A 26,628-nucleotide genomic window follows, 5' to 3' on the forward strand; every position below is an offset into this window, starting at 1 on the left:
AACCATCAGAGTACCTGTCACCAGGCCATCAGAGTACCTGAGTACTTGTCACCAGGCCATCAGAGTACCCGAGTACCTGTCACCAGGCCATCAGAGTACCCGAGTACCTGTCACCAGGCCATCAGAGTACCCGAGTACCTGTCACCAGGCCATCAGAGTACCCGAGTACCTGTCACCAGGCCATCAGAGTACCCGAGTACCTGTCACCAGGCCATCAGAGTACTCAAGTACCTGTCACCAGGCCATCAGAGTACCCGAGTACCTGTCACCAGGCAATCAGAGTACCCGAGTACCTGTTCCAGTCCATCTGAGTACCCGAGTACCTGTCACAGTCCATCAGAGTACCCGAGTACCTATTTGCAGCCCATGTCTCATAGAATATACGTTGGGGTGTTTACTTTCCAAAATGGGGTCATTTTGTGGGTAATTTCACTGTCCTGGTGGTCCAGGACCTTCAAAAGTGTGATGGGTAGGAATGAAATAAGATGTGTCATTTATGCTCCTAGAAGGCCTGAACGTACTACTTCAATGTTCGGCCTCTCTATGTGGCCAGGCTGTGTAAAAGTCCTACACATGTGGTATTGCCATACTCGGGAGGAGTAGCAGAATGTATTTTGGGGTGTAATTTTTGCTATATACATGTTATGTGTTAGAAATATCTTATAAATTGACAATTTTGTGTAAAAAAAAAAATGCGTTTTAATTTTTTTCCACATATTCCAAAAACTTCTGGAAAAAAATGAACCGTTCAAAAGACTCATTATGCCTCACAGATTATACGTTGGGGTGTTTGCTTTCCAAAATGGGGTAATTTTATGGTAAATTCCATTGTGCTGGTACTCCAGGGCCTTCAAAAGTGTAATAGGTGGTTGAGAAATGAGATGCGTAATTTTTGCTCATAGAACGTCTGAAGGTACTACATCAATGTTAGTGCTCTGTATGTGGCCAGGCTGTGTAAAAGTCTCACACACGTGGTATCGCCGTACTCGGGAAGAGTAGCAGAATGTATTTTGGGGTGTAATTTTTGCTATATACATGCTATGTGTTAGAAATATCTTATAAATTAAAAATTTTGTGTAAAAAAAAATGCGTTTTAATTTTTTTCCACATATTCCAAAAACTTCTGGAAAAAAATTAACCATTCAAAAGACTCATTATGCCTCACAGATTATACGTTGGGGTGTTAGCTTTCCAAAATGGGGTGATTTTATGGGAAATTCCATTGTCCTGGTACTCCAGGGCCTTCAAAAGTGAAATAGGTGGTTGAGAAATGAGATGCGTCATTTTTGCTCGTAGAACGTCTGAAGGTACTACATCAATGTTGGTGCTCTGTATGTGGCCAGGCTGTGTAAAAGTCTCACACATGTGGTATCGCCGTACTCGGGAAGAGTAGCAGAATGTATTTTGGGGGGTAATTTGTTGTATACATATGCTGTGTGTGAGAAATAACCTGATAATATGACAATTTAGTAAAAAAAAATAAAAAAAAATAAAAAATCTTCATTTTGCAAAGAATTGTGGGAAAAAATGACAACTTAAAAAAACTCACCATGCTACTTACTTAATACCTTGGGATGTCTACTTTGGAAAAAGGGGTCATTTGGGGGGTATTTGTACTTTCCTGACTAGTTAGAGTCTCAAGAAATGAGATACACCTGATGTACTGAAGGCCTGATCAGAAGTGATGAATTTTTAGTGATTGGCACCATAGATTGTAGACTCTATAACTTTCACAAAGACCAAATAATATATACTAATGTGGGTTATTTTTACCAAAGATATGTAGCAGTATAAATTTTGGCCAAAATTTATGAAGAAAAATTACTAATTAGCAAAAATTTATGACAGAAACGAAGAAAAAGGCATTTTTTTCACAAAATTTACGTTTTATTTTATTTATAGCACAAAAAATAAAAAACCCACTAGTGATTAAATACCACTAAAAGAAAGCTCTATTTGTGTGGAAAAAAGGACGCAAGTTTCATATGGATACTGTGTTGGATGACTGAGTAATTGTCATTCAAAATGTGAGAGCGCTGAAAGCTGAAAATTGGTCTGGTCAGGAAGGGGGTGTAACTGCACTGTACTGAGGTGGTTAAAGAGAACTTCAACAGTACTCAAGAAAGGAAAACTTGTGAACTAAGAATAATAATTCTATTTGACACAAAGGATAATGCATTAAAGGTGGACCTCCGTTTTCTAAATCATTATCCTACCGTTTTATGACCATTCTGCCCTCTGTGACTCTTTATCTGTTTCCAGCCCATAGCCCTCTCCATTTGTTATCTTGCCAATTATCCAAGTTTTTTTATATTTTTTTACTGCAAATAAAAAAGCATCACAGACAGTACACTTGTGCAAGTGCACTAATATGGCTACAATCACCTCAAGCAAAATCTCAGCAAAAGCTTTGTAAAAATGTACACACTACTAGAACTTCAATCAAGGCTCCAATGTAAGACCTCATTTTCTGTAAGAAGATACTTTCTGCTGTACTCTCTCTTTAGCAAATGCATAATGCTTTTGGAATAATTTATCATGAATCAAGTGTTTATTTGTATAACAAAAATTGCGTATATAAAATAAAGATAAAATAAACTATTATAGTGTGATGGTTACACTATTACACTACAGGGGAGAGGACCTCCACTGTAGATCATTTATAAAGGATGTTTTAAAACAGGATGCAATTCCATATTTACCACAACCTCAAACCATTCCATAGAAAGTTCAATCATCCGATAATGAATATTGTATGGAGACATTCAAATCGTTTCTTTATGCCTCTGTGACCTGTTGTGCATCTATAACTCCAGGCTAACGAGTATTGGGAGCAAGTAAAGACGCTTTGTTCCATATTATACTCCCACTGACTTCCTCTAGGCAATTCTAGCTGAACATGAAGTCACAGTCTCATAGACATAATTCTTATTACATATCTCTCAACATGTCATATGAACATAATAATGATAAAATGTAGCATCAGATATAGGTCATCCCATAATTAAATACATCACAGATTATTGGATTTATGCTGGTATCTGTGCTGATAAAGACCATCTGGATTATTCTCAGTTACGGGGTGGATATATAGTGAAAAATTACTTAAAAACATGTAACATGTCATTTTATAGAAAATGATATATTGATTAGACATGTGCATTAGTTTTCGTCCGAATGCATTTTCGTCCGAATTTCAGCTATTTTCGTTTTCGTTTTCGTTTTGACAAACGATAACGAAAGCACAAAATCCGAAAAATGAAAGATCCGACATAAATAAATGCTTTATTTTCGTTTTCATTGTTACAACAGTTCGATATAGAATAGGAGATTCGACATGACTCTGACAACAATCTGTGTCTATAGAACCTGTGGTCGAATGTGCCTAACCTTACCTCTATTAGTCCAAGATTATATAGAGAAAATATTCGACAGAGAAAAAAGATTTGACAGAGGGAAAAGATTCTGCAAGTTACTGTCCTAAAAAGTGTTTGGGGACCCGGGTCCTGCACCAGGGGACATGTATCAATGCAAAAAAAAGTTTTAAAAACGGCCGTTTTTTCGGGAGCAGTGATTTTAATAATGATTAAAGTGAAACAATAAAAGTGTAATATTCCTTTAAATTTCGTAGGGGGGGTTGTCTATAGTATGCCTGTGAAGGGGCGCATGTTTCCTGTCCCTGCACAAAGTGTCATTTATGCAGGAAAAAAAGCCCTTTAAAATCCCTCGCAGCTATTATGAATTGTCGGCTCCGTAATACAGAGAACACTCATTGAAAGTCATTGATAAAAAAATAAATAAATAAATTTAAAAAAAAGCGGGGGGTCCCCCAAATTCAATTACCAGGCCCTTCAGGTCTGGTATGGATATTAAGGGGAACCCTGCCTCAAATTTAAGAAAAAATTTGACATGGGGTTCCCCCTAAATATCCATAATCAGACCCTTCAGGTCTGGTATGGATATTAAGGGGAACCCCGCATCAAATTTTAAAAAAAATGACGTGGGGTTCCCCCTAAAAATCCATACCAGACCCTTTATCCGAGCACGCAACCTGGCAGGCCGCAGGAAAAGAGGGGGGGACGAGAGAGCGGCCCCCCCCTCCCTCCTGAACCGTACCAGGCCACATGCCCTCAACATTGGGAGGATGCTTTGGGGGTCTTTGACCCCTCAAAGCACCTTGTCCCCATGTTGATGAGGACAAGGGCCTCATCCCCACAACCCTGGCCGGTGGTTGTGGAGGTCTGCGGGCGGGGGGCTTATCAGAATCTTGAAGCCCCCTTTAACAAGGGGACCCCCAGATCCCGCCCCCCCTGTTTGAAATGGTAAGGGGGTACAAAAGTACCCCTACCATTTCACAAAGAAAGTGTAAAAAATGGTTAAATAAAACAAACGCACTTTTGAAAAATTCCTTTATTAAAAATAAAAAAATAAAAAAAAGATTCCAGCGGCGGTAATCCACTCTTGCTATCCAGCGACGGATGGTCATCTCTCCAGCGATGACTCATCTCATCCAGCGCAGCGAATCCTCCACCCTTCTTCTGTCTCCGTGGAGGAGACACTGCAGGCATTCCGGCGGCTGACGTTTCTTATATACGGAGGGCGGGGCCACCCGTCACCTGACCCTGCCCCCCTCTGACGCAAGGGGAAACCCGGGGTTCCCTGTGACGTATGGGTGACCCCGCACCCCTCTGATGTAATACAGGCAGGTTTCCCTTACATCAGAGGGGGGCGGGGTCACCCATACGTCACGGGGAACCCCGGGTTTCCCCTTGCGTCAGAGGGGGGCGGGGTCAGGTGACGGGTGGCCCCGCCCTCCGTATATAAGAAACGTCAGCCGCCGGAATGCCTGCAGTGTCTCCTCCACGGAGACAGAAGAAGGATGTATTCGCTGCGCTGGATGAGATGAGCCATCGCTGGAGAGATGACCGTCTGTCGCTGGATAGCAAGAGTGGATTACCACCGCTGGAATCTTTTTTTTTTTTTTTAATAAAGGAATTTTTCAAAAGTGTGTTTGTTTTATTTAACCATTTTTTACACTTTCTTTGTGAAATGGTAGGGGTACTTTTGTACCCCCTTACCATTTCAAACAAGGGGGGCGGGATCTGGGGGTCCCCTTGTTAAAGGGGGCTTCCAGATTCTGATAAGCCCCCCGCCCGCAGACCTCCACAACCACCGGCCAGGGTTGTGGAGATGAGGCCCTTGTCCTCATCAACATGGGGACAAGGTGCTTTGAGGGGTCACAGGCCCCCAAAGCATCCTCCCAATGTTGAGGGCATGTGGCCTGGTACGGTTCAGGAGGGAGGGGGGGCCGCTCTCTCGTCCCCCCTCTTTTCCTGCGGCCTGCCAGGTTGCGTGCTCGGATAAAGGGTCTGGTATGGATTTTTAGGGGGAACCCCACGTCAATTTTTTTTTAAATTTGACGCGGGGTTCCCCTTAATATCCATACCAGACCTGAAGGGTCTGGTTATGGATATTTAGGGGGAACCCCACGTCAAATTTTTTCTTAAATTTGAGGCAGGGTTCCCCTTAATATCCATACCAGACCTGAAGGGCCTGGTAATTGAATTTGGGGGACCCCCACACTTTTTTTTAAATTAATTAATTTATTTTTTTATCAATGACTTTCAATGAGTCTTCTCTGTATTACGGAGCCGACAATTCATAATAGCTGCGAGTGATTTTAAAGGCCTTTTTTTCCTGCATAAATGACACTTTGTGCTGGGACAGTTCTAAGCACCAGAAACATGCGCCCCTTCACAGGCACACTATAGACAACCCCCCCCCTACGAAATTTAAAGGAATATTACACTTTTATTGTTTCACTTTAATCATTATTAAAATAACTGCTCCCGAAAAAACGGCATGTGGCCTGGTACGGTTCAGGAGGGAGGGGGGGGCGCTCTCTCGTCCCCCCCTCTTTTCCTGCGGCCTGCCAGGTTGCGTGCTCGGATAAAGGGTCTGGTACGGATTTTTAGGGGGAACCCCACGTCAATTTTTTTTTAAATTTGACGCGGGGTTCCCCTTAATATCCATACCAGACCTGAAGGGTCTGGTTATGGATATTTAGGGGGAACCCCACGTCAAATTTTTTCTTAAATTTGAGGCAGGGTTCCCCTTAATATCCATACCAGACCTGAAGGGCCTGGTAATTGAATTTGGGGGACCCCCACGCTTTTTTTTTAATTTATTTATTTATTTTTTTATCAATGACTTTCAATGAGTGTTCTCTGTATTACGGAGCCGACAATTCATAATAGCTGCGAGTGATTTTAAAGGACTTTTTTTCCTGCATAAATGACACTTTGTGCTGGGACAGTTCTAAGCACCAGAAACATGCGCCCCTTCACAGGCACACTATAGACAACCCCCCCCTACGAAATTTAAAGGAATATTACACTTTTATTGTTTCACTTTAATCATTATTAAAATAACTGCTCCCGAAAAAACGGCCGTTTTTAAAACTTTTTTTTTGCATTGATACATGTCCCCTGGGGCAGTACCCGGGTCCCCAAACACTTTTTAGGACAGTAACTTGCAAATTAGCCTTTAAAATTAGCACTTTAGATTTTGAACGTTGGAGTCCCATAGACTTTAATAGGGTTCTAAAGTATGCTATATAGTTAGCTCCGTCGAATCTTCTTTATACATTCGACAGACACCATAAGCCTTCCAAGACAGATTTGATCGTAATTCATGTGGATTTTCGGACGAATGCAATTTTTGAACGAAAAACGAAATAAATAAAAACGAATTTCGGGAGTAACTAAATAAATTAAGTTTTCGGACGAAAACGAAATTCCGAAACGAAATATTTTACTCTGCACATGTCTAATATTGATTATTACTGAGAATAAAAACAATGACCATTATTATCATCAAAATATTGCTGATAACAATCATTTAAGTGTATTGTTAATACCGTTCTAATTTTGCTTTTCTCTGTGTTCCTGTTGTGGAACATTGCTTTCCATATTTCCTCTGATGACTATTGTCACTAGGATGTGTGGTGGAAAATTCAAAGTTTTTTGGTTGTAACCAAAACAGGAAGTAAAGGACAATGTTTCAGTGGGAACCCTTATTTGAGTGAAAAATGCCTTATGCCCTGTACACACGGTCGGACTTTCCGACGGAAACTGTGCGATCGGATCTTGTTGTCGGAAAATCCAATCGTGTGTGGGCTCCATCTGACTTTTTTCAGCGGAATTTCCGACACACAACATTTGAGAGCAGAAGCTAAAATTTTCCGACAACAAAATCCGATCATTTAAATTCCGATCGTGTGTAGACAATTCCGACTGACAAAGTGCCACACATGCTCAGAATACCTTACAAGATGAAAGCTATTGGCTACTGCCCTCTTTATAGTCCTGCTGTACTTGTTGTACGTCACCGAGTTCTGAACGATCGCATTTTCCGACAATTTTTTGTGACCGTGTGTATGCAAGACAAGTTTGGGCCAAAATCCGTCGGAAAACATCCAACGGATTTTGTCGTCAGAATGTCTGACTGTGTGTACAGGGCATAAAAGGGGATTTCACCTCCATTTGGGGAACTTTTGTCTCATTTCCTGTTAGGTCCCTGGGTATGTAATAATATAATAAAATATGGCACAGCAAGCATCTAAAACAAGTTACATCAAAAAAATAAATAAATATAAACTTTAAATTGATTTCTATTTCTTTCTATCCACTCTTGAGATATACACAGTCGTGGCAGGCAGCACACACAGTTTGGTGATTTGACTTTTTTTCTTACTGCAGTTAAAGTGGTATTAAACCAAAAAGCAAAAGTTTAATATATTGCAGCTTACTAATCCTTAAAGGCTAAGTTCACTTTTAAAGAGAAATAAAACAATGCACATATTTTTGCAGTAAAAAAATTGGAATTTATTATTTTTGTTACACAAGATCCTGCATAGCACTGGCACAGTGGATTGCGAGTGCAATGTCGGGTTCTTGCACACTCTCCCTCCAGCTTTCTGCCTGTATTTCCATACAGGCATTTAGTTAGAAAGCTTAGGAAGCATTAATGGACTGTGAGTGAGCTGATCTGTGCACTTGTAGTCCGTTGAGAACTACAGGCTGTCTGCTGTAGTGGAATATAGGACTTGTAGTTTATGCATTCACAGATCCTGGGCAAAGCCTTGCACAGCTGTGCCGATTTTAAATTTGGCAGCAGCTAAAGGGGAGAGAAACCCCTACAAGCTGTCATGGGGGATTGATCAGGGGATGAGGAGGGTGCTGGGTAATGTGTAACATACGGGTAATAATATGGGTAACATGTAATATACTGTAACATGTAGCATACAGTAATACTTTCACCACTTCAATACAGGGAACTTTCACCCCCTTCCTCCCCAGGCCAATTTTCAGCTCTCAGCGCTGTCGCACTCTGAATTACAATTTTGTGGTCATGCAACACTCTACCTATATGAAACCTTTATTCTCTTTTTGCATAGCCATTACACATAAACCCCTCATAAGGCAACATTTGAGATAGAGCTTTCTTTTGGTGGTATTTAATCACCACTGTTTATTTTTTATTTTTTTGCTAAACAAAATAGAACATTTTGAAAAAAAATAAAATGTTGCAAATAAGCACATTTTTACCTTTGCTGATGTGCACTGATGAGGCTGCACTGATGGGCACTGATATGCTGCACTAATGGGCATTGATGAGGTGGCACTAATGGGCACTAATGAAGCAGTCCTGATAGGCACTGTTGAGGAGGCGCTGAAGAGGCTGTACTGATAGGTGGCACTGATAAACAGCACTGATGGGCACTGATAGGCAGCACTGATGATACTGATAGGCAGCATTGATGAGTACTGATTGGCACCGTTCCCTGATTAGCAGTGTAATGTCCCCCACCGTGGGACCCTCCCCCTTGGGTCCCACAGACTTGATTCCCCCCCCCCCCCTATATCCTCACAGACTCGATGTCCCTCCATCCTCCCTACAGTTAGAACACACTGAGGGAACAAACTTAGCCCCTTGAGCGCCTTCTAGTGTTTAACCCCTTCCCTGCTAGCGACATTTACACAGTAATCAATACATTTTATAGCACTGATCACTGTATAAATGCCAATGGTCCCAAAAAATTGTCAAAAGTGGCCAATTTGTCTGCCGCAATGTCACAGTCACAATAAGAATCACAGATCACTGCCATTACCAATGAAAAAAATAATAATAAAAATGCCATAAATCTATCCCCTATTTTGTAGATGCCATAACTTTTGCTCTTAGCAATCAATATATCCTCGTTGTGATTTTGTTTTTTACCAAAAATATGTAGAAGAATACATATTGGCCTAAACTGAGGAAGAAATTTGTTTTTTATTTCTTTTTGAGGGCTATTTATTATAGCAAAAAGTAAAAAATATTGCTTCTTTTTTCAAAATTGTTGCTCTTTTTTTGTTTATAGCACAAAAAATAAAAACCGCAGGGCTGATCAAATACCACCAAAAGAAAGCTCTATTTGTGTGACAAAAAGGAAGTCAATTTTGTTTGGGTACAATGTCGCAGGAGCAGCAATTGTCAGTTAAAGCTACGCAGTGCCGTATTGCAAAAAAGGGCCTGGTCGTTAATGGGGTAAATCCTTCCGGGGCCAAAGTGGTTAATGTATATCTGAGGCTGCGTACACACGCGGGGACTGTTCGCCCAACTTTGTCCGTCAAACAGTTTCGGCAAACAGTCCGCTCAAAATTAGCATGGACGGACATGCCCACACACGACGAACGAACAGTTTGCTGAAACCGTGCGCGATGACGTGAACGGCACGTACGACGGGACGAAAAATACGACGTCCTATACACTGCATTATAACTTTCGGCGTGTAAATCCTTTCTGAGCATGCGCGGAACTTAGTTTGACGAACAAGCCTACACACGGGCGGACTGTTCGCTCAAACAAGGTTTCAGCGGACAGTTTTACGGAATTTCCGAAAAACCTTGTTCATCAAACTGTCCGCTGAAACTGTCCGCTGAAAGCCCACACACGAGCGGACTGTCCGCCCAAACACTGTTCAGCGGACAAAGTTGGGCGAACAGTCCGCCCGTGTGTACGCGGCCTGATAGTTCTTGTTCCAATAAGCCAGTGTACATTGCAATAAACCAGTTCATTAATTTGCATAATGTGTTGCTACATGTTACAGCAACAGAATAATGTGAATCCAACTATAGGGTCTTCTTTTGCAGGCTGCTGTTTCACTTTTAATTCAAGAGACAGGGTCCCTTTAAAAATAAATATTACAATGAAAATCAAAAATATATGTATTCACTTATATCCTGCTAGTGTTTCCCTTTAAGATCACAATTCTTTTTCAATGCAGCCATTGCAAGCTAATGAAACATGTATTAAAATCTTTATTTAGAACCTTTTGACTGGATTCCTTTTTTTTTCTTTGCTTGCAGTATAATTAAGTGCACGCAGCGTATGAATGTGGTAGGAATGTTTCAGCATGGAGGGATAGGACCTAACTTTAAGTCATGCGTGGTAACTGAACTTCAGTCAAATGAGAATATTTAACACTGGAAAAGAAAACCCTACTGGCAAAACAGCGGTTTTATGTACCAAGCTGGCGTGACATATGTCATAGTCAATTTAATGTTAATGCTACACAATTACACTTTGAGAACTTATTAGTGACAGCATTATCCACTAGTGTCACTTTGGAAAGGCACTACATTTATATTGTTAATAATTGCATGATTCTGGCATTAGCAGAAACAATTACTAGTTTTTAAACTAAAATAAGATTAGACAACTATTTCAAGACACTATCTAGATGACATTAAAAACATGCTATTTGCCGTTTAAACTAAAAACTTGCTTCAAGGTATTCATAAACGTAACAGATTGTTCACGCCCTACAAGTTAACTTACCATTAAAAGTCTTTCAACTAAGTGTATCCATGCTAAGTAATCAACTACAAAAACTATTTCCAAAAATATGTCAAGCGTAAACTTGTCTTTGTTAAAAAATCACTAAAAATCTATTGAATAAAAAAAAAATGTCAAGCAACATTAGGGTTCATGCATATTTTTTATGCCCTGTGCAAATTTCCCAACGCTTCCCCATGCCTGGGGAGCCACAGGTGCCGCATGCAGCCTGCCAGACAAGTGCATAGCTGCTGTATGAGGTTGCATTCTTTTAAACAGTTAGTACACACGGTCAGAAATTCCGACCACAAAATCCATCAGATTTTTTCAGACGGATTTTGTCCGAAACTGGTGTTGCATACACACGGTCGGACAAAGTTGACGGAAGATGCGATCGTTCGGAACGTGATGACGTTTGTTCGTTCCGACGGGACTACGTTCAGCCTAGTAGCCAATAGCTTTGGTCTCGTAGTTTGATCTGAGCATGCGTGGCACTTTGTCCGATCAGAATTCTCTACAAACGATCGGAAAAAGTCCGTTCGGATTTTGTTGTCGGAAAATTTGAGACCCTGCTCTCACATTTTCTCCATCGGAATTTCCGACGGAAAAAGTCAGATGGAGCCCACACACGATCGGATTTTCCGACAATATAATCCAATCAGACCGTTTCCGTCAGAATTTCCAATTGTGTGTACAAGGGATTAGGGCTCTTTCACACATGCGGACCGTTAAGGTCCGCCTGCCAGTTTTTCAGGCGGACCTGAACAGACGTTCCATGTACCTCTATGGAGTGACATATGTCAGCGGTGACATGTCCGTTGACATCTGATCTGCTACAATCCTCTTAATGCAGACTGGCAGATCGGATCAGATGAAAACGAACAGGTAGATCCATTTTCATCCGATCCCCCATAGAGGAGAGGGGGGCTCTGACAGGTCTGTCCCTGGACAGGGAGCAGAGACAGACCTGTCATCTGCTGGCTCAGTGGAGATCAACGGATCGATCCCTTCTGAGCAAGTGAAGTCCATCAAAATGGACATACAGTATCTCACAAAAGTACAGAGTACACTCCTCACATTTTTGTAAATATTTTATTATATCTTTTCATGTGACAACACTGAAGAAATGACACCTTGCTACAATGTAAAGTAGTGAGTGTACAGTTTGTATAACAGTGTACATTTGCTGTCCCCTCAAAATAACTCAACACACAGCCATTGTTGTCTAAACAGCTGGCAACAAAAGTAAGTACATCCCTAAGTGAAAATGTCCAAATTGGGCCCAATTAGCCATTTTTCCTCCCCGGTGTCATGTGGCTCATTAGTGTAACAAGGTCTCAGGTGTGAATGGGGAGCAGGTGGGTTAAATTTGGTGTAAAATATTTACAAATATGTGAGGGGTGTACTCACTTTTGTGAGATACTGTATATGTGTGAAAGGGGCCTAAGGGGTTGATTTACTAAAAACAAATAGACTGTGTAGAGCAGTTCCTCCAGAGCATAGGAAATGAGGTAAAGCGTCGCCAATTATGTGCAAGGATAAAAAAAAAAAAAACAGCATTTTGGCTTGCACAAGATTAGATGATGGAAGTCAGCAGAGCTTCTGGAGAAGCTGCTCTTGCAGAGTGCAACTGTACTTTGAAAAATGTACAGTCTGTTTGCCTTTAGTCAATCAACCCCTAAAGGTCCATACACACTGGGCTTAAAAAACGCTGCTTCTACAAGAGTTTTGTGCTTTGCCTGTGGAAGCAGCTCAATTTTATCTTATGTGTTCATGCACATTAGGACATTCAGCGGCATATTTTAAGCTCAGTGTTTGGGGGCAGAATAATAAAAATCCCTTCTGGATTGCATTTTTGAGAGGAGTTTTCTGGCAGAGAAAAATGCTAATTGTTCTTAAACATGCCTAAACATGTTTAAACTATTGTACAAAATTGCTCTATATTTAGTTTTTTTACTCTGCCAAAAGAACTGGCATTTTATAATAATGTATTTTTTTAATAATGTATTTTTTTTCGAATGAAAAAACTCCTTCTTTGGGAAATTAATTATATGCACTTGTAAATGTAAATGTTGATGCAAGGAAGCATCCGTGTTTACACAAATACATCCATGTACAGCCATTTACTTGTATGGGAAGCTTGTACGTGGCATCTGTGTCTCCCTGGGGCCAGGAAAATGTCCAATTGAACTATAAAACCTAAAATTACATGTTTATTAATTAGTGAACATGACAATTTATAAACATTTACTGCAGGTCCATCATTTTGTTGCACGAGTTTTCATTGACAGTGATTGATTCATCACCGATGAATGTTGGGTGCAAATCACATTTCTGATTTACACATACACTATATTACCAAAAGTATTGGGATGCACATGAACTTGGAATGGCATCCATGGTCTTAGTCCATAGGGTTAAATATTGAGTTGGCCCACCCTTTTCAGCTATAACAGCTTCAACTCTTCTGGGAAGGCTGTCCACAAGGTTTAGGAGTGTATGGGAATGTTTGACCATTCTTCCAGAAGCACATTCATCCATTTTTTTTATGGACCTTGCTTTGTGCACTGGTCCAAATAATTTGGTGCAGGGGGTATTATGGTGTGTGGTTTTGTTTAAGGGGTTTGGCTTGGCCACTTAGTTCCAGTGAGGGGAACCCTTAAGGCATCATCATACCAAGACATTTTGGACAATTTTATGCTCCCAACTTTGTGGGAACCCTTCCTGTTCCAACATGACTGTGCATCAGTGCACAAATCAAGGTCCATAAAGACATGGATGAGCAAGTTTGGGGTAGAGGAACTTGACTGGTCTGCACATAGTCCTGACCTCAACCTGATAGAACACCTTTGAATTAGAGCAGAGACTACAAAACAGGCCTTGTTGTCAACATAATTGCCTGACCTCACAAATGCGCTTCTGGAACAATAGTCAAACATTCCAATGGACACACAAACATTGTGGGCAGCCTTCCCACAAGAGTTTAAGTTGTTATAGTTGCAAAGTGTGGGCCAAACCAATATTGAACCCTACAGACTAATACTGGGATGCCATTAAAGTTCATGTGCGTGTAAAGGCAGGCGACTCATAACCTGTGGTAATATAGTGTATGTTGCAAGATGTACAGTAGTCTTGGATAGAGTAGGGATGGTAAATCCTCTGTTAGGTATTTGTAACTGTCTATGTCCCCAACTGGTAGATTCCCTCTCTGTCGTGTGATGGGAAATCCAAAATTTTAGACCCCTTTCACACTAACAACGGGCCATGTAAATAATAAAGAGATTTTCAGCCACTAGGACACTTTTAACCCCCGCTAGCGGCCTGAAGAAAGGGTTAATAGAGTGCGAAAAGCGTCGCTGCCTATTCATTTCAATAGGCAGGGGGGTGGAGGAGCAGTGTATACACCGCTCCTCCACTACCACAAAGATGCTGCTTGCAGGATTTTTTCTGATGTCCTGCAAGCGCATCACCCCAGTGTGAAAGCACTCATGCTCTCACACTGAGGCTGAAGGAAGGCATTTTTATGGTGCTTTACAGGCAATTTTTTTTTAGCACAAATGCACCTGAAAAATGTCCCAGTGTGAAAGGGGTCTTACAAATGTCAAGTTGATTACTAGTAACTAGGAATTTCCCTAAGGAAGCAAGAGAGTTGTTCTGTGAACAGTGTTATGGTGGCATGTCACTGAAAAGCTGAGCCACCAAAGTCTTGGGAGAGCCACAATCCAACTCTACGAGAGCGCTGATAGCACAGAGTATTTTAGTATTTTTTATAAATTTAGCTGCAGAACATAACAGCTAAAAAAGCAGAGGAGAACTATATTTATTTCACCCTCAGCTCTTGAGTTCTATTATAATTGAGTTCTGTAGTATTTCAACAAATTTGATATGGACAGACAGATAATCATGAAAAAGGACACTAAGACTCCACCTGCTGGCTACATATTAAAATACAAAATATTCCTAGCAATATTTTATGTTTAATTTTTTTTCAGAATGTTGTATTGTATGTTTTTATGGTAAATAGATTGAAAGATGTATGCAAAACATCTACAAAACATCTACAGTTTTGTATGTTTTATAAATCCATTTTTGGCTGTATGTGTATAGTGGTTGTATGGTGGTTGTACGTCTGCACAATTGTCTCTTAGTTGAGGTCTTACTTGGGTGAAAATAATAAATTAATAATAATAAATAATACATTCTTCATGACGCTAACTCATGTTATATCACCAATGGTTTGAAACATCTTCCCCTCTTCTTATTTCCATAATATAGATGCAGTGTTGTAAAGTTCATAAAAGTGAACTGAGTAGTGGTGATGTTTGAAATTTCAGAGCAGCATTCTCAGATCACTATGGGGAGTTAAAAGCACACTAGATTTCTGTCATATCAACGCTTATCTAACAGATATAACAAATCTCTTTCAATGGTATATTTAACAGACCAAAGGGAAGCAAATTGTTATGCCCCGTACACACGAGCGGACTTTTCGACATCCAAACTCCGACGGACTGAGTCCGGCGGACTATCTGATCGTGTGTGGGCTGCAACGGACTTTAGCGAAGCTAAAGTCTGACGGACTTTAGAAATGAAGCATGCTTCAAATTTTCCCGACGGAACTCCGCCGGACCCGGTCCCCTTCGAAAAATTTGCTCGTGTGTGTGCTACTCCGACTGACTAAAACCGACGCTAGGGCAGCTATTGGCTACTGTCTATGAACTTCCTACGTCGAATCCAGTCGTACGTCATCACGTTCGACTCCGTCGGAGTTTGGTGTGATGGTGTGTGGTCAAGTCCGTTCGGTCGAAAAGTCCGCCAGAACTCCGTCGGAACTCCGGCGGAACTCCGGCGGAACTCCTTTGGAGGTCTGTCAGACTTAATCCCTCTCGTGTGTACGGGGCATTACACTTTAATTGTAAAGCTGGCCACACAAGCGAGGTGAATGGAGGAATCTTACCTGCTGTGTTACCGTATTTTGACAGCAGGGACTGCTCAGCTGATACACTTATCGGCTCTGCAGCCGATTGACCACAGCAGTGATCAAACTAAGATTTTGCAACTAGCTCATTCCTCAGAAGTTACCGTATTTATCGGCGTATAACACACACAGGTGTATAACACATACATTCATTTTAAGAGGGAAGTTTCTGGAAAAAAAACTAAAATTTTAAATAAGGCAGCTAAAATTGAAGTATTGGCGTATAACACGCACCCGCTATTTGCACCCGATTTTCATGGTAAAAAAGTGAGTGTTATACGCCAATAAATACGGTAATCTTTATATCAACTTCTTACGACTGGGAAAGGTCATAGATACAGTATATTGAAATTCATGTCTGTTCCTGCTGAACTGGATGAGGTTAACACTTTAAGGCATAAATGACTTAGATTACTTTTGTTACTCAACCAACTCAAGCAATAAATCATTGATTCTGTTTCTTTACAAAGCATGATAATGTCTGATTTTTGTTTTTTTTTAAAACGATTGGTAGAATTTCTATTGGCAGCTGTACATATAAATTATATTTTATAATTTAATTTTAAAGAAAAAAAATAGCCTTTTGGAATTTGTTTTACCATACTAGTTTACACAAGACACAATATAATTAAAGTGGTTGTAAACCCTTGCATATACAGTACCTGGTAAATAACTAAATGACTGGCCTAAGGTGATACACAGAGATGGAACAAATCATCCTAGACAAGTTGTACCTGTTTATCTGCTGTCTTGTCTTTTCCACATCCATTCAAAGTCTGTCATTTATAAAGCTTATCTGAGTTGTCAGAAAAAAGGGGATGAGAGCTGAAGCTATACTCTGCATAGCTCAGTCAGGAGAGCTCTGAGAGCACCTTTTTTCTCTCGGTGTCAGGAAAACTTGTCAGAAGTGATTCATGCAGATAGCAGAGGAAAGGAGCCGCAGACAGAAATGACACACTAGAGTTGATTTACTAAAACTGGAGCACTCATAATCTGGTACAGCTCTGCATAGAAACCAATCAGCTTCTGGGTTTTATTCTCAACGCTTAATTGAACAAGCTGAATTTAGAAGCTGATTGGCTATCATGCACAGCTGCTCCAGTTTTAGTAAATCAACTACTTAGTGCTCTGGGCAGAGGCAAGTACATACTATAGAGGAATATGCTTTGCTCATATTTCATGTCTGAGGTTTACAAACACTTTAACATAAGCATTTCAAAGTTCACTTCAGTACTAGCTTACTTTTGTTGTATATTACTTACTGCTATATGTAATATTGAAGCCTCGTCCAGACATTGAGTGGTCAGCTTGGAATTCCAGACGAATTATATGACTGTTACTGGTAAGGTGGGACGGGACTTCAGCACCTGTGAAAGTTCCCAATATTGGTGAGTCCAAAGAATCACCATCTTTAATAGCAAGAAAGTCAAACTGAGATTCCAAGTCAAAGTCATTAAATGACAGATGGATCCGACTCCCTGGATCAGAAATTATAGTCCAAATGCAGTTCAAATTGTTTCCATAGCCTTCTGGATAGTCCGGAGAGAGAACTGTCCCCATTGGTGCAGTAAAATTTGATAAGCATGGAACTGCAAAATAAATAAATACATTAAAGCACAGACAGATTGTAACAAGTACTCCACATTCATTATAAAGATTTGCATAAAACATGGCTTGCTATTTTTGATTGTTTATGTGTATATAAATTCTCTAGACAGGGTCTAAATGAAAATTACAATTGTCAGCTGTAATTGTTTTCTTTTTGTTTTAAAACAGTTTTGTTTACATAGATAACATATGAGGTCTGTATAAAATAAAAGAACATGAAGTATTATTTATTCAGCCAAATTAAAAAAAAATATTTTGGGATTTGTTTAAATACCTTGTTTGATTATATTAGTCAACCAAATAGTTGCATTGCTTCACCTAAGTTTTATAGAACAGATGGCGGAAACTGTTCCAATGTATCATTTTATTTTTTAGCATTAATTTACCATACCTTTGAGAGAAACGTTTAGATTTTTCAATAAGCAGACTTGTATATGTAAACAACAACCAAGTTAGTACAAATTATATGATTCATAATATTAGGCATTAAGATTTTTGGAATGTTTCATTTGTGTTATTTGAGAAATAAAACAAGGTTTATAAAAAAAATACTTACAGATACATATTGGTATATTGGCTGACCATTGATTATTTTCTTTGCAAGTTATTGACTTCTGACCTATTAATTCAAATCCAAATTGGCATTCAAATCTTAACACATCTCCATTGGAGAAACCATCTCCTTCTCGAATACCATACAATGGTGTTCCAGGGTCACCACAGCTCTCTTTTTCAATTTCTACAAATAAAAAAAATCAAATCAATGAATAACAGCAATTTCAGTAAAAACATAGGATGGTATATCCTCATAAAGTAGCTAATATTGTTACCATCTTACTTTATATTATATGAACACCTTTTGGAGTCAGTGTCCTACATGTGTAGTCTAACCTTTACATAAGTGTAAACTGACTAATAGAAACAACAAGTACATGTAGTGATAACAATGTATCTTAAACTGCAACCTTAGGAGCAATTGCGTTTTCTTTATTTTTTTCAGTGGACCCGAACTCAAAAAGCACAGATGTTCTACGTTGTAGGGAACATTGAGAAATAATAATTGTGCCTAAGCAATTGCTCACATCAGTTGGGGTTCAAGTGTGCAAACTGGCAAAACATGACCAAACTGGCCAGTTTATTTAGTCATTTTCCTGACTGCAACAGCCTGGGTTTGGGTTGAACCCAAAGTTCATTAGTGACTAGTACTTTGCCCTATGCTGGACTTTTTGGGCACACCTTCAACAGTTTAGGTCATTATTAAAGTTTAAGTTTGTCAGGAAGGGCTAGCCAGCACCCAAGATGGTTGGCCGAAGAATATGACCTCAGCCCCTGTCAGAACACCTCTGGTGCATCGGCACGTGCCTGTGTGTGCAGGTGTGCGCACATGCGTGCACACGTGCACACAAAGAAAGGCATGCCAGTATTCAGGATTAGAATCTAAGACAACCTGTCAGACTGGCGCCCATGTGTATGTGCGCATCTTTGCGTGCATCAGCGCGCACACCCGGTAACAGCTTTTGGCGCTCAACAGGCTATTTTAACTCTGTCAGTGCACAGACTCTGTTCTGTCTGCTCTACAGCATTCCCGTGTGTTCCTGTTACCTGCATCTTGATACCTGTTCCTGTTATCCAACCCGGCTTGCCTCTGACGACTCCTGCTATCCGCCTGCACCCGACCCGGCTTGTCTGACCACCGCACCTGCCTGCTCCTTCGTCTGCCTTGCTGCCAGCCCATCACCGACCCGGCCTGTATCCTGACTATTCTTCTGCCTCCGCATCTGCTCCTAACGTGTCCGCCAGTGTATGACCCAGTCTCCCTGTACCATCCCTCTCTTCTGCCTGGAGAATCCTGCTGAGCTACCGCTCCTCCTACAGCTGCTTCGGATTCCACGGTCTGCCACCAATCAGGCACTCGTGTGACTCTGCACTCCTGCGCTCCCTGTCTGCTCTACCAGGGGGCCTCGAGTCAGAAGTGTAAGAGAGGCTGTCCGCTGCATATCAGGCTCTACCGCCAGGTACGTGACAAAGTTCAACTTTTTAGATAAAATCCTACCATCCCCAGTCATTGCTGTACTTACCTCCATGGGTGACTAGCTGTTTACAAGCAGCTTGTGTAGGGGTCATGAGATTTGAAATCCATGGTCCTGTCCCCCTTTTTTCTGTAGGGCATCCAGAACAGGTCAGCGCTGGCACAGATTGGTCAGCACTGGCCCAGAGATTCACTCAGTCCCAGAAGCCCTGCAGAAAGAAGCTGGAGAAGTGAAGGGGATTTAAAACCCCCTGAATTCTACATCAGTTGCATAGGCACTGACAGCTCTTCCCCCATGGATGTAAGTACAGTAGGGACAGGGGGTGAGGAAGCTGTAAGGTGTTAGTTCAGTTCTTCAGTTTTTCTGCTGAAAATGTGGACCAATCCTTTAAGAATGCCATCACACTAGTAGTATGATATTTATTTAGCTTTTAACAATATGAGAAAATATAAATATCTAAATGTTAATATTTTTTTTCCTCCAACACATTATGGTATATCTTTATTCATTGAGTGTAATAGATGCAGAGAATGCTTTTAGCAGTGGTACAAGCATGTTTACAGACTAGCAACTGCGATGAGATAAAATTTTCACTATGATTATGATGAGATTCAATTTATTGGAGACAGTCAATAAGTGTCCATTTGAATTCCATTTTAATTTCAGTGCATTTTCAGCACTGTTCTATATTAACATATAGGTAAAAGCTTGTTTTTACTTCATTATTTGTTATGACATTGTACCAAGTACATAGCTTATACATATTTTATACTTGCTTCATTTGTTTATTTAATATAACTTTACACACAGAGATAACACGTATAATTAACTACTTCAGATCAGTGCTATAGCCGAATGATGGCTACAGCGTGGACCTGCTTTGCTGGGAGTACGTCCATTGACATCCTCCCATGCCGAGCGGCCTGCACACCCCCTGCAGGGCATGCACGGAGCACTCTGTGATCAGTGAGTTTATGAGATTCACTGGATCACAGATCGGAGTAAGGGGTCGATCCCGACCCCTTACCACATGATCAACTGTCAGCCAATGACAGCTGATCATGTGATGTCAACAGAGCCAGTAATCAGCTATTTTTTCTCCTCGCGCTGACAGTGTGAGGAGAAAAAAAAGCTGATCACCGGCGGCTGTGAGAGGGACATCAGTACCGATCATGGTGAGCTGCCACCGGATCCTCAGAGCTCACCTGTGCCCCTTGCAAGTGCCACCTAGCAGTAAGCAACAGTGCCGCCTACCAGTGCTCACCAGCGCCACACATCAGTGCCCACCGTGCCACCCATCAGTGCCCACAGTGCCACCTATCAGTGCCCACAATCAGTGCCTCAACAACAATGCTGCACATCAGTGCCACCTATCTGTGTCCATCAGTGTCACCTACCAGTGCCCATCAGTGCCGCCCATCAGTGCCCATCAGTGCCACCTATCAGTGGTAACTATCAGTGCTTATCAGTGGCACCCATCAGTGCCACCCATCCGTGCCACCCATCCGTGCAACCCATCAGTGCCACCCATCAGGGCCCATCGGTGTCATCTTATCAGTGGTCATCAGTGCTGCCTTATCTGTGCCTATCAGTGCCATCTTATCTGTGCCTATAAGTGCCCATCAGTGCAGCCTATCAATGCCCACCAGTGCAGCCTATCAGTGCCCACCAGTGCCTCCTCATCATTGCATATCGATGAAGGAGAAAAATTACCTGTTTGCAAAATTTTATAACAAACTATGAAACATGATTTTTTTTCCCAAATTTTCCATCTTTTTTTGTTTGTTTAGAAAAAAATAAAAATCCCAACTGTGATTAAATACCACCAAAAGAAAGGTCTATTTGTGGGAAAAAAATTATAAAAATGTAATTTGGGTACAGTGTTGTTTGACCACGCAATTGTCATTCAAAATGCGTTAGAGCTGAAAGCTGAAAATTGGTCTGGGCAGGAGGGGGGTTTAAGTGCCCAGTAAGCAAGTGGTTAAACAGCTGCTTTAAATACACAATTATCATATTTATACAATCTATCGGTTGACATGTCAATATACATATATGTGATTAGTTATTGATAGGGAAAGCAGCAGACATGAGCTCATCTCCCTGTTACTCTGCCATTTCCTCCTATGAACATGTCCTTGTTAGCACAAGATTACTGCAGTACAACTTATGCCATGTGCACACGATCGGACTATAAACCACCAGACTTTGCAGCTGAGGTCTGCCGGACTTTCCGAACGAGCGGACCTGCCCACACACAACCGGACTTTTCTGGCGGGTTAGGTCCAGCGGACAATCCGCTGGACTTTTGAAATGAACGGACTTGCCCACACACAGAGAAAAGTCAGTTCATTTTGAACATGGTTCCAGGTAGACGGGACTAGCAAAGGAAGTGAATGCCGCTGCCTCCATCGGCGAGATGACACCTCATGAGCCCCATTGCCTGGTAATGGATTTAAAGGGGAACCCCTATGCCAAAAAAACGAAGAGGGGGTCCCTCCAATGTCTATAGCAGACCCTTATCCGAACACGCAGCCCGGCCAGTCAGGAAAGGGGGTGGGGATGAGCGAGCCCCCCCTCCTGAGCCATACCAGGCCACTTGCCCTCAACATGGGGGGGTGCTTTGGGGAAGGGGGGCCCTGCGGCCCCCCACCCTAAAGCCCCATTCCTCCATGTTGATGACAGAAGACAGAAGACCGGGCCAACGCTAGTAAAATAGCTATAAGAAGATAGCGGAGGCACGGCAAGAAGAACCGAAGAGCGGGACAAGACCCCCAAAGAGCGGGACAAGACCCCAAAGTCGGAAGAAGACGCCAAGATGGCAGTGACGACGAAGAAGCCGGGCTCCTCCGCTAGTAAAAGAGCTAGCAAAAGAGCAGAAGATAGCGGAGGAGTCCGGCGAAAAGACCTCCCAAGACAAAAGAAGACCACCGGAGCTGTCTAATAAATTATTTAAAAAACTTATGTTGTGTTTTTTTTTATTTACACTTTTTTCACCAGGTGAATGGGTAGGGGTACAACGTACCCCATACTCATTCACATAGGGTGGGGGGCCGGTATCTGGGGGCCCCCTTATTAAAGGTGGCTCCCGGATCCTGATAAGCTCCCTGCCCGCAGACCCCGACAACCAACGACCAGGGTTGTCGGGAAGAGGCCGTTGTCCTCAACAACATGGGAACAAGGTGCTTTGGGGGGCGCAGGGCCCCCCTTCCCCAAAGCACCCCCCCATGTTGAGGGCACTTGGCCTGGTACGGCTCAGTGGCCTGGTACTACTGATGAGTCCAGCAGACAATTTTGAGTCAAAACTTCTTTCTAAGTCTGCCAGACTTTTGGGAAGAAAAAGTCAGCCGGGCACACGGGTGGATTGTCCGGCGGACTCTGGTCTGCCGGACCAAGTCCGCCAGATAGTCTGATCATCTGTACACGCCATTATTGGCACTTTGTGCCATTTCTTCCTCTCTCAGTCTTAGCTACAAGGCATTTCAGCAGGCTGATATCATGTTATAGGTACTTATACTTTTGCATTAAAAAAAAAATGATTTCAAGTTCCTGTCAAGAGACTAAAATTAGCCAGAAAGCTATCCCTGCAAAAACCAAATGCCACTCCATTGATAATAAAATCTTCCTCTGAAGTCTGCTGAGAAATCAGCACTTTTGGGAATGTTATGCCGCGTACACACGAGCGGATTGTATGGCGTACTTAGTCCGTCGAAACACATTTCAACGGACAATCCGCTCGTGTGTGGGCTTCAGCGGGCTTTTTCAGCGTGCAGTCCGGAGTACTAAGAATTTCGTTTTTTCGAAACTCTATCCGTCGTACTTTGGTTTCAGCGGACAATACGGTCGTCAGTATGCTAGTCGGACGGACTAAGAATGACGCATGCCCAGAAAGGATTTACAGGGCTTTGCTGTGTCTTGGACTTCCTATTTCTAGTCCTGTCGTACGTGCTGTACGTCATCGCGCAAGCTTTCGTCGGACTGTTTGGGTATCCGTGTGTGGTCAAGTCCGTTCAGTGGAAAGTACGACGGACTGTCCGTCGGATTGTATGACGGACTAAGTACGCCATACAATCCGCTCGTGTGTACGCGGCATAAGTCTCTTGGTCCTTCACTGCGCTCAGTGGTTCCTCACCCCGACCTTCACATCAGTGTTATGTCCTGTAGAGATGTGGAGGTTAATAGGAGGAACCACTGAGCACAGAGAGGGAAACCAGGAAATCAACATTCCCAGAAAGAGTTAATTTTAACCACTTAAGCACCAGAAGATTTCCTCCCTTAATGATCAGGCCATTTTTTTGCGATACAGCACTGCGTCGATTTAACTGACAATTGCGTGCTCATGCGACGCTGTACCCAAACAAATATAGCTTTCTGTTGGTGGTATTTGATGACCTCTGCATTTCTTTATTTTTATTTTTTTGCACTATAAACAAAAAAAAGAGCTAGCATTTTGAAAAAACAACAACATTTTTTACTTTTAACTATAATAAATATCCCCGCAAAATATAAAAAATTGTATATCTTCCTCAGTTTAGGCTGATATATTTTTCTACATATTTTTGGTAAAAAAAACTGCATTAAGCATATATTGATTGGTTTGCGCAAAAGTTATAGCGTCTACAAAATTGGTATTAGATTTATGGCATTTTTATTATTTTTTTTATAAAAAAATGTATACTAGTAATGGAGGTGATCTGAGATTTTTTTGCGGGACATTTTGACATTGCAGTAGACAGATCGGACACCTAACTGACATTTATGACACTTTTATGGGAACCAGTGACATTATTACAGTAATCAGTGCTAAAAATATGCACTGTTATTGTACTAATGACACTGGTAGGAAAGGGGTTAACATCAGAGGCAATCAAGAGGTTAAATGTGTTCCCTGCAGGTGTGATCTAACTGTATGGGGGTTGGGCTGCCTGGGGAAACACAGATCCATCTTCCTGCATAGCAGAAAGACAGGATCTGTGTGATCTCCTCTGTCAGAACAAAGATCCCTGTTCTGTCACTCCAGGGAACAATCGCAGGTGGCTGGCGGACATTCAATCCGCCCCACCCACTGATTGGCTCCCCCACTGGCACATGGACATGCCCACAAACTCGAGTTCCCTAGTCAATGTACAATGATGGCGATTCACGGGAACAAGACGACCTGCCACAGTGACGACGGTTGGTCGGCAAGTGGTTAACTGTGCTGCATGGGCAATAAGGGGAAGTAAGCATTTCCTCTTATCTTTGCAGGAAATGTACTTTAACCACTTGCTTACTGGGCACTTAAACCCCCCTCAGTCCCAGACCAATTTTCAGCTTTCAGCGCTGATGCATTTTGAATGACAATTGCGCGGGCATACAACACTGTACCCAAATGAAATTTTTATCATTTTTTTTCCCACAAATAGAGCTTTCTTTTGGTGGTATTTAGTTACAGCTCGGAGTTTTATTTTTTGCTAAACAAACAAAAAAAGATGAAAAAAAAAATAAATAAATCATGTTTTAATAGTTTGTTATAAAATTTTGCAAACGGGTCATTTTTCTCCTTCATTGAAGTGCGCTGATTAGGCGGCACTGATAGGCTGCATTGGTGGGCACTGATGGGCTGCATTGGTGGGCACTGATAGGCTGCATTGGTGGGCACTGATAGGCTGCACTGGTGGGCACTGATAGGCATAGTTAAGGCGGCACTAATAGGCACAGATAAGGCGGCACCGATGGGCACAGATAAGGCGGCACTGATGGGCAAAGATGGGCACAGATAAGATGGCACGGATGGGTGGCACGGATAAGTGGCACGGATGGGTGGCACGGATGGGCACTGATAGGTACCACAGATAGATGGGACTGATGGGCACTGATAGGTGGCACTGATAGGTGGCTCTGATAGGTGGCACTGCTGGGCACTGATGGGCGGCACTGCTGGGCACTGATGGGCGGCACTGGGGTGCAGCACCTTTGAGGCAGATTGTGGGCACTGTGGGTGGCACTGTGGGTGGCACTGTGGGTGGCACTGTGGGCACTATGGGCACTGACGGGGGCACTGACGGGGGGCACTTACTTTTATTCAGGATGGCACTGCGGGAGGCAGGTGGGCACTGGCAGGTGGCAGGTGGTCCCTTGTATTGCTGCCCGTGATCGGGACTGATGTCCCGATCACGGCCGCCAGTAATCGGCTTTTTTTTTCTCCTCGCGCTGTCAGCGCGAGGAGGAATAATAGCCGATTACCGGCTCCGTTCTATCACATGATCAGCTGTCATTGGCTGACAGCTGATCACGTGATAAGGGGTCGGGATCGACCCCTTACACGGATCGGTGATCAGGCGAGTCTCATGGACTCGCCGATCACAGAGCGTGCCACGCGCGCCCCTCAGGGGGCGCGCAGGCCGCTCGTACACGGGACGACGTCAATAGACGTAGTCCCGGAAATGTAGGTCCGCGCTAATGCCGTCATTTGGCAATAGCGCGGATCCCAAGTGGTTAATGATGCAATAATGAATAGAAGTTTACATTATGGTGTGTCTGTTATATCTGCCTGTAGTTCAGGTTCAAAGAAGCCCCAGTGATGTGCAATTTTATTGACAGATGTTTTTTAACTACGTGGCCTTTTTAATGCTGGATGTGGTTCATGCCCCCGCATGCTGCATCTCATATTACCTGTGCTAAAGAAGAGAGATGCTGGCTCATCAGGGCCATCATCATTGACCCCTACAGGGAAATTACTTATAATACATTTACGATTCATGCAGGGAAAAATATGCATTTAATCTTTAACAATTCTTGCTGTCAGCTGAAATATTACACAGCTAAATTACTGTAATAATCCATATAACAAATCTGTGTACTTGAAAATAATTTATGAATGGTAGAATAACCAATATCAATATTTCAATATATTACTTATTTTTAAGAGGTTATATGTGAATATTTAAGAGCAATGTTCCCTCTTTTTTTCAGTCTGTTATTTCTTATGATTTCTTTATCCATAGTGACAACACTATACTTGATCAATTTAAATGACAAACTGAAATAGCATGCTATAGCTATTGTCAATCCAGCATACAGGACCTCTGTGGTTTGGTTGTCTGCTACCAACTGCAACGATCATTGGCTCATCAAAAAATAAGGCTCCATTAA

At 42.0% G+C, this 26,628-nt stretch overlaps 1 protein-coding gene across 1 annotated transcript in view; it reads right to left on the reverse strand.

Moving 5' to 3' along the window:
- Nucleotides 1-26,628, reverse strand: part of CSMD3 (CUB and Sushi multiple domains 3) — a 1,166,690-nt gene that overhangs the window by 696,005 nt on the left and 444,057 nt on the right. Inside the window, exons 13-14 of the mRNA XM_077493847.1 lie at nucleotides 18,024-18,206; nucleotides 17,122-17,448 (exon numbers count right to left, since the gene is read on the reverse strand). Of these exons, the coding sequence (XP_077349973.1) occupies nucleotides 17,122-17,448; nucleotides 18,024-18,206 (510 nt within the window). The remainder of the gene's footprint in view (nucleotides 1-17,121; nucleotides 17,449-18,023; nucleotides 18,207-26,628) is intronic.

Source organism: Lithobates pipiens, unplaced genomic scaffold (assembly GCF_037356315.1).
Source record: "Lithobates pipiens isolate NorthernLeopardFrog02 unplaced genomic scaffold, aLitPip1_a1.2 Scaffold_19, whole genome shotgun sequence".
Classification (NCBI taxonomy): Eukaryota; Metazoa; Chordata; class Amphibia; order Anura; family Ranidae; genus Lithobates; species Lithobates pipiens.